General features: G+C 40.2%; 1 protein-coding gene across 1 annotated transcript; it reads right to left on the bottom strand.

Moving 5' to 3' along the window:
• Nucleotides 1-615: 615 nt before the first annotated feature.
• On the bottom strand, nt 616-8,058 carry LOC146332708 (transmembrane 6 superfamily member 1-like). Its single transcript, XM_084713824.1, has 10 exons — nt 7,735-8,058; nt 7,519-7,622; nt 6,485-6,582; nt 6,291-6,394; nt 6,084-6,166; nt 5,786-5,904; nt 4,250-4,354; nt 4,069-4,161; nt 3,859-3,978; nt 616-1,300 (listed from the first exon to the last, which is right to left on the bottom strand). Exons 1-10 carry the CDS (start codon nt 7,824-7,826, stop codon nt 1,109-1,111), a joined length of 1,110 nt encoding a protein of 369 aa, XP_084569950.1. The 5' UTR covers nt 7,827-8,058; the 3' UTR covers nt 616-1,108.
• Between the last annotated feature and the right edge of the window lie 199 nt (nt 8,059-8,257).

The following is an 8,257-nucleotide window of genomic DNA, read 5'->3' as shown; positions in this document are numbered from 1 at the left end:
GAACTCAATGTAATAATTAGAACTTTACTACAAATATAGGACTTATACTAAATACAGCAAAACCTTTTTCCAGATTCCACTTTTTCCATGTTTTGCCACAGAAAATGTAAACTTCTGAATGTATTTATTCCTTACATTAACTTATCTGATATATTTACCTGTAGTGCTAACAACAGACCCTTTTTCGCAGCAGAGGTTTTTACATTACATAATCAGGTAAACACAGGTGTTACCAATGATACTAATTAAGGGTCTGTTTCATACAAGTTGAACAGAGCCAGTAAGTCCAGTCCAGCCTTTCCAGTTGACTCACTGGAAAGGCTGTTACACTAAATGAAGTTATAATTAGTATTATTGATAACACCTGCATTTACTGTACTATTTCAGATCAATATGGCTGTCATAAAAAGGTCTATAACTGTCTCAACTGAAATTCCTTTGGAAGTGAAAAAAAAAAAACTTACATATTCTTTCAACATGTGTATGTAACTATCAAATCATTCTGAGTTTAACAATAACACCATTTTTTTCTTTTACCAAATCCCCTTAAATGCTTAAATATCTATCTAAATATTTATTGTATAAATAATACTGTATGTCATGAGACACAGACAATTGTGAATGATTGCTTTATTTGCCAACCCATTGGCAAAAAGACACTGCACAGAAACCTCAGTGTCAACAAGAAAGCAGTTTTTGTAACCAAAAAAATACCAAAAATATAAGAACAAAAAGTATTGTCAAGTAGTTTGAATTTTATACACAAGTATTAAAGCACTAAAGCATCTTTACTGTGGCGCTGTGTGCGCTGTCTTGTGCTTGCTGTTGCTTTACAAAAATACACTTAATTTTTTTTTTTTAATTTATGTTCACATTTTCAAAATAAGCAGTAGAACATAAATGACACAAACTGTGTTTGACATTGGTGTATTTTGTCATGTTTGTCATGTCTAATACCTCCACTGCCCTCATGGCAGCTCCCTCTCCAAAAATAGCAACTGCTAATAATTGCAAACACAGAGCAGTACTTTGCAAGTACTTCAGCCTTTTAGTCAGGCATCCTTGACATCCCTGGTATTCCCTCTCTCTCTCTCTCCCTGACACTCTGTCAGTCAGTCTTCTTCTCAGGCGTTGGCCTCAGGAAGAAGGCCGGCCGTGTGCGGCAGCGGTAACACAGAGCCTGAGGCACCACAGCGTACAGGACATTGACCAATAAGAAGACAAGCTGGCCGTCAGCAGGTACTCTGTAGGAGAACGGCGTCCGTGTGTGGAGAGACGCACCGATATGAGAGAACTGGGCCTGTGAAATGAATCAGAGAAGGGAAAAATGGGAGAATGTCAGTGATGACTAACTACAGTTAGTACAGTCACACTAACGGGAACATTTTCTTTCATCACTTGCTCATAAAGATTTCACATATTTTTAACAATATCTTGTGCTCCTGATGTGACATCTCACTGAAAACAAACTCATCTTTTTATTACAAACAGGTTTTGGATTTTCCAACAATTATCATGGATTAATATTTAATTAATGTCTTTCTGGAATTTCCTGTGAGGATTCTTTTTGTTTTTTGTTTTTATAAAGGAAAAACATAATTTCTGTTAACCCATAAATTGTCATCATGATGTCATAATGTCATGATGTTTAATGCAAAGAGTATTGGTTCTGTTTGAGTCTACTTCAGTGAAAGATTTACTGGTTTCCCAGAATTATGTTTCCCTTATTTAAAATGGACTGAATCATGTAGCCGTATTGCATTCTGATCTAATGAAATTGTTTCACTGTAAAAATGAAAACACTGAGAAAACCGCTGTTTTGATCTTAACTCAAACTCTTAAGCTTTGAAAAAGTTCTGCCAACTTATAATGTTTTGTTAAGATAATTTACATTTCCTATTTAAAGAAACTTCAGTCTTTGAGTTCTAGAAACCCCCCAAAATTGTATTTTAAAAATTGTTGGGTAAACTCATTGGAGTCAAAGTGAACTGATTAATAATTTAACATTTTTAATTGCAGCCATTTAATTTTCAAGCACCCAAATAATGCCAAATCAACTATACAATTTTGGGGAGTTTCTAAAACTGAAAGATTCAATTTTATTGAATTTATTATTTATTGTGTCTGTAGAGGGAAATCCTCTGATATCAAATCCTGGATGCTATCACATTCATTTGTAGAAAGCATGTAATGCTTGAAATATCTTGACAAGACATCACCTACATTTTATAGTCCATACAGAGGAACAGAACAGAGAGTTTTCGAGTAGATTATTCCTTGAATGGACTGATAAAACCAGGACAAATTTGGGTATTGCCATTCACAAATATTTTTTCCGTTTAACAGGTACTCCTGCCGGGTGCCATTTCATAGAAAGTCACTGAAAAAAGACACATGACATGTCTCATAGCAACCACGGCTGTCAGAGCATCAGCTTTCCTATTTATAGCCCAGCTGAACAGCTGACATTTAAGCGAATACCGCCATTCCTCATTGTCTGAAGTCAGCTTCTGCCCTTATCCCACCGGTGAGTGATGCACCAGCCTGCAGCTCAACACACAATAGCTGCTTTGTATTGTTGAGATGTGATTGGTGCCCTAGCGGCCCCCACCACTTTTCAGAGTTTCCATCTTTAGATTTAAACAGATAGTGTGTAAGGCTCTGATTCACACTACAGGTGTTTAATGCAGAGCCACTGGTCTTTGATAACCTGAAGACAGACCAATGTGAAACCACTAAAGAGGAGAAAAATAAGAAACTTGGCCAGATGCCCACTCGTGGTTTCGCATTGCCTAATCCACCTGGAATGATGATGTCATGTAAAAGAAAAAAGAAAAGATTTTGCATAGAACTCCTTCATATGGAAGACTTGTGTGACTCTAAATGATGAAAACAACAACAAGGTCCAGATAACTGACCCCGGCAGCTGCCATTTTGACCTGAAATAGTATTGAAAACACAGGTGTTACTGATTATGACACTAATTAAGGTTCTGTTCCATTCAGGTCAAACAGAGTCAGCTATTGTACATGTCGGCTCACAGGAAAGGCTCTGCTGCACCACGGATCAGGACCTTAATTAGTATCACTGGTAACACCTGTGTCTACCCAGCTATTACATGTCAATATGGCTGCTGTGAAAAAAAAATCTATGAGCAGTGTTCTGAAGTCTGGGGGCTTTTAAGACCCTGCGCACCTGTGGTCCTGCCACACAGGTTTTTTTACACACCGTGCCTGGTTATACTGCATTCAAATCACATGAGATGGATGTTTGAGATTAGATAGCTGAGAGCTGTTGGAGTGAAAGTTAAAGGGCCTGTGTTTAGGATAGCCCTATATTGATTCACATTGGATTTGATTATATTGAATGACAGACTTTGGCTGATGAGAAACATACAAGCTTGCTTGATTTTTACACGCCTCTGTATTATAAAGTAAAAAGTCAAGCAGATCAGAGCTTTGAAAAAAAAAAAGTCAGTTCCATAATGACATGAACGCGGATTAATCTTCAACCTGAACAAAGGTCTAATCAGATGATTAAGTGACAACACTTTTGTGGTAGTGCAAGATCTTTAAAGTACTGGTGTGTAGGATTTAGAGGCATCTAGCGGTGAACTTGCAGATTGCATGCACCTTACACCACCCTTCCTTTCCAAGTGTGTAGAGAACCAATTGTGATGAAACTTGTGCAAAACCTTAAAGGCCCTGTCTACGTGTAACATGGCAGCCTCCATGGAAGAGGATCTGCCACATTCTGCCAATCAATTCCTGTAAATCTTACATACCAGACCATTTACTGCAATGATTTTTGTTATTCTTGGTCAGCAGCCAGGAACGAGGAATAAGCAGCAGGACGTACCTGTGCCAGTGCTCCTGAGTGTACAAGAGTCAGGTCTGGCATCCACTCACATCCTGGGACTATCAGGCCGTAGAGACTAATGATGAAGTACGGCCCAGAGTACAGCATGCTCACCAGCATCTGACAAACATGGACACAATTTACTGCTTCAGACATTTGTGTAACGACAATGACTAGTTTGGTGTTTACGACTTAGTTTCAGTGAGTTACCTGCACTTTAGAGTAGGCTGAAGGGTCTTTAAGGTAAGGCTCATATTGTTGTGTGTAGTCTTGACAATATTTGCTGGAACAGTCCAGAACAATCTAAAACACAAACAGTTTGAAATACAGATTCACTCTACATAAAGAAAATATTCTGCGCGTGAAACAGACAGTTCATTGTCTGTCTTACCAGACCTCTGAAGACGCAGAAAGCAAAAGCAGGGATGAGGTAGATGATGAACAGTAAGTCCAGAGGTCTGCGGAGTAAACTTTTTCTTTCAGCCTCCTGGATGGTCTGAGAAAAAGTAACAACATGATGTTCAAACTGTGCTCTTTGTCACATATTGTAGCTGGGTCACACCACTGACAGGGTGCTGGTCAGACATTTTTGGGTGGTACTTCAATACCCGTTTTCCACCAAATGTGCTCAGTTCTTGAACCGGTTCTGTTGAAGTTTCTTGGAACTTTGGCGCTATCTACTGAACCAGTCCACCTTTCAGTTTTGCAACTTGCAATTTCTGGCTGTTAAGAATCTGCAGCCATAAAACAATCTAAATTCCAGCAATGGGTCCGTAAGGGCTTAGCTTGAGAACTGGTGGGTTGCCGGTTGAAGTCCAGCACTGACCAGTCGGTATGGAGCATGGACTGGTAGCTGGAGAGGGGCCAGTTCACCTCCTGAGCACTGCCAAGGTGCCACTGAGCATGGCAGTGAACCCCTAACTGCCCAGGGCATCTGACTATACATGTGTACATATGTATGTGCACAGCCCCCTTGCTCTGACGTCTCTCCATAAATGCATATCTATAGGTTCTGTTTGTGCATGTGTGTGTGTTTTGGGCCCGTTTGTGTAAAATAAAAAGAAAGTGACATGTAACTTTCCCAAAAGATTTATAAAGCATCCCTTCTTCCATCTTCTTCTCTAATCACAGACACAGAAACTAAAATTTATGAGAACCAATTGCCTGAAAAAACTGGCAAGCACTTAGCGCCCACTCCTTACTTAACAAGGTTCTGTACATATAGTTTAGCACTTTCAGTTAGTGCTGAAAAGCCCTCAGATTAACAGACCCATTTCACTGCGGCTGGGGTAGAAGTTCCATTTAATGTGGCCAGCGTGCACAGGAGCAGCACCCTGACTCTGTTTGACCTGAATGGATCAGAACCTTAAATGGTATCATTGGTCAAACCTTTTCTCTTTCATTTCATGTCAAACTAGCCTGACATCAGACTGAACCGTCAACTCGTTACACTTGAGTGGGCGGACTCGAAGGTCTGGACCCTGGCTAAGTCAAACTGGCTGCTGTGAAAAAGGTCTGGTGGTATCAATTTGTTGGCGACTGGGAAGCTAGCCAGATGACTGAGAAAGGAGAGAAGAGTGGGGAAATGTGGTTGACAAAGACACTGTGATTAAAATAACAGCACTTCTGCTATTTGGAATTATTTTGAAGAGAAGATGTGGAAAAAACAGGTACTTCTTTCAGGGTTTACTTCCTTGGCAGTTACCCGTTTATGACACATACTCTGTTTAACTTTAATGTTTGATTGTTGAAAAGTTCTCAATTTAGGATACTGAAAAAAGACATTCAAACTGTGACATCTCATATTGGAAAAACTGCTCTGCACACTTTGCATTTCCTCACATGTAACAGTCCATTACGTAAAAGCAATGGTAATTTTCGATATTACTGTTTATTGTAACAACTGCCAGTTTTAATCCTGACTTACTGTCAACTGAGTGTCCCGTGTGACGGGCTGGCCAAAGATGCGGAAGCAGGCCCACACAGACACTGAGATATACAGCATGTGGAAGAGGAAGAGAGGACCAACATGGGTCCCATATTTCCCTGAGAAAAGACACAGCAAGCTCACATCTCACTGTGGGAAAGACACAAACCAACACACTAAAAGTAACAGTATTTACAGCAAAAGTTTGAACAGTTCCTGGGTTAAGTATGTACAGGGGGTTACACAGACTACACGACACTACCATCTAAAAGCATCCCATTATTTTTAGTGTACTTACCCACAGCATTCCCAAGAATGTAGACTATGGCACGCATGAGAAAAGATCCCACCCAGTAGAGTCCAATGGCACGGTAACTGTCCCTGTGCAAAGCATGTCACACTGCTATTGTCAAAGCCAGATGAACACATTACATTTACAAAGACATAGATAGATAGATAGATAGATAGATAGATAGATAGTGGTGCAGCTGTGTGCAGGTCTTACCCCCAAGTAATCGCAGCGATCATGAGCAGATACATGAGATAGTGCACACAGCCATCCCAGTAGGAGATCATGTGCCCATGTGCTGTATTGATGTGTGGATCTGCCTGAAACACAGGGTAGATTTATCAGTAGAAATGTGTGCAGCGGGCACATTTTAACACCTCACAAACAGAACTCGCAACAACAACACTTGCCACTTTGAGGTAAAACGTCACAAATCCATCAATGATGTTGTCCTGCTCCAGCCCGATGATGAGATTCACCACACTGAGGAATGCATACACTGCATACACTGCACAGACAGATGAATATACTTTTAATTTATTTCAACTGGGTGACAAACTACGGCAAACACTTGACTTTATACCGAACCTGGATGTACACTCTTAGAAATAAGGTCCTTCTTGAAGGGCTGAGGTTCTACCTTGAGCCATTTGCTTCTGAAGAACCCTTTTTGGAAGAAAAAATGTGTTTTTTGTAGGACTAAGGATTCTGTTAAGAACCGTTTTCACCCAAAGAATGCTTTCAAAGATTGTTGAAATCCTTGAGGATCTCTTTTGTCAAGGGTTCTTTGTACCATAAAGTAAAAGGGTTCTCAGTAGAACCCCCTTGGATAGTTCTAGATAAAATCCTTGTAATACAAAAGGGCTCGACTCTAGAAAAATCCCTTGGGATATAAAACGGCTCTCCATGGAACCCCGTGGGTGGGTTCTGGATGAAACATGGAATAAAGAAAGGTTCTCTGTAGAATTCCTTAGGTGGGTTCTTGTTTGCACCCCAAGAAAGGGGAAAGGTTCTGGATAAAGCTCACAGAGAGGGTTCAGTGTGGAACCATTACACCATAGTAGGGTTCTCTGTGCAACCTCTCAAGCAGTTATGTGGGAAACTTTTCACCGATGGTTCTAGGTATAACCCTCTGAAACGGTTCTTATTAAGGGGTTCTACCAGGAATGAAAAGGTGTTCTTCTACGCAGACAAGCAGAAGAAGCCTTTATGGTTCTTTATTTCTAGGAGTGTACATCATGCAAATTTAAATTGTGCAGTATATCGGTTTTTAATATTTAATAAAACAAGATTTTATCAATGAAACACCACACACACACACACTAACCCCTGATATCTCTATTTTAATTGAAAAGTTAGACAGAAACTTATGATTTTAGCTCATGACTTGGTATTAAATCAATATTTCTCTCACAACAATAAGCCTACGTTTGTGAAGTCGTACCATAGAAAAGAGGATCTACTGGAGCCTTCTTCTTCAGCATAAAACGGGCTGAAATGGCCAGGATGAGAACAGTTGTACCCGCAGCGAAGAAGAAAGCTTCAGAACTAAAGGCAATGAAAAAACAAAACGTGTGCAAATAATTTCCAAACTATTCTAATTAGTAATTAAAGGCATCATCCAAAAAAACTTTAATAGTGTGGACTTGTTTTCACTCACCTGTTGTTGTAAACGAGTGAATTAAACAAATAGCAGATGGGGATGGACATCAAGGAAAGCACAAACACTCCCGTGCCTGCAGACGCGCTCATTGTGGACCAGGGTTGAGCAGGTTTATCTTGTGCGAGAAGTGACCGATTTAAAATAAATTCAGCCGCAGAAAACCCGCATGTTTAGTCTGCGGGTCATACTAGAAGGAATGGAGAAAATGTCGCGGGGAATCCAACGATGTAAACAAGGTACAAAACTCGCAGCTCAGTTCCTCTCAACATGCTCTGTCTTGTTCTGCTGGTCTTTCTCGCTGTCAATCTCTCTCTCTCTCTCTCTCTCTCTCTCTCTCTCTCTCCACCCCCAGCTTCTCTGCCTCCTACCTAATGACACACACACACACACACCTGTTCAGACCAACTGTGAAGAGAGATCTTGTATCGCTGCTTATAAATGGGCAAGTTGCCTTTGTGCTTAGCAAAACAATTGTTATCCGCTTGTTTTTCATCATTGTCATCTATAAATAGGCTGTAAG

Source organism: Lutjanus erythropterus, chromosome 1 (assembly GCF_056507025.1).
Source record: "Lutjanus erythropterus isolate fLutEry1 chromosome 1, fLutEry1.hap2, whole genome shotgun sequence".
NCBI lineage: Eukaryota > Metazoa > Chordata > Actinopteri > Lutjaniformes > Lutjanidae > Lutjanus > Lutjanus erythropterus.
This window is presented reverse-complemented; position numbering and strand designations above follow the sequence as displayed.

Excerpts from the sequence above, each read along its gene's own strand:
- LOC146332708 (XM_084713824.1), bottom strand. The coding sequence starts at position 7,826 with ATGAGCGCGTCTGCAGGCACGGGAGTGTTTGTGCTTTCCTTGATGTCC. Across the intron at positions 6,395-6,484 it reads TGACGTTTTACCTCAAAGTG|GCAGATCCACACATCAATAC; the intron begins GCAAGTGTTGTT and ends CCTGTGTTTCAG. Across the intron at positions 1,301-3,858 it reads ACTCAGGAGCACTGGCACAG|GCCCAGTTCTCTCATATCGG; the intron begins GTACGTCCTGCT and ends TTCATTTCACAG.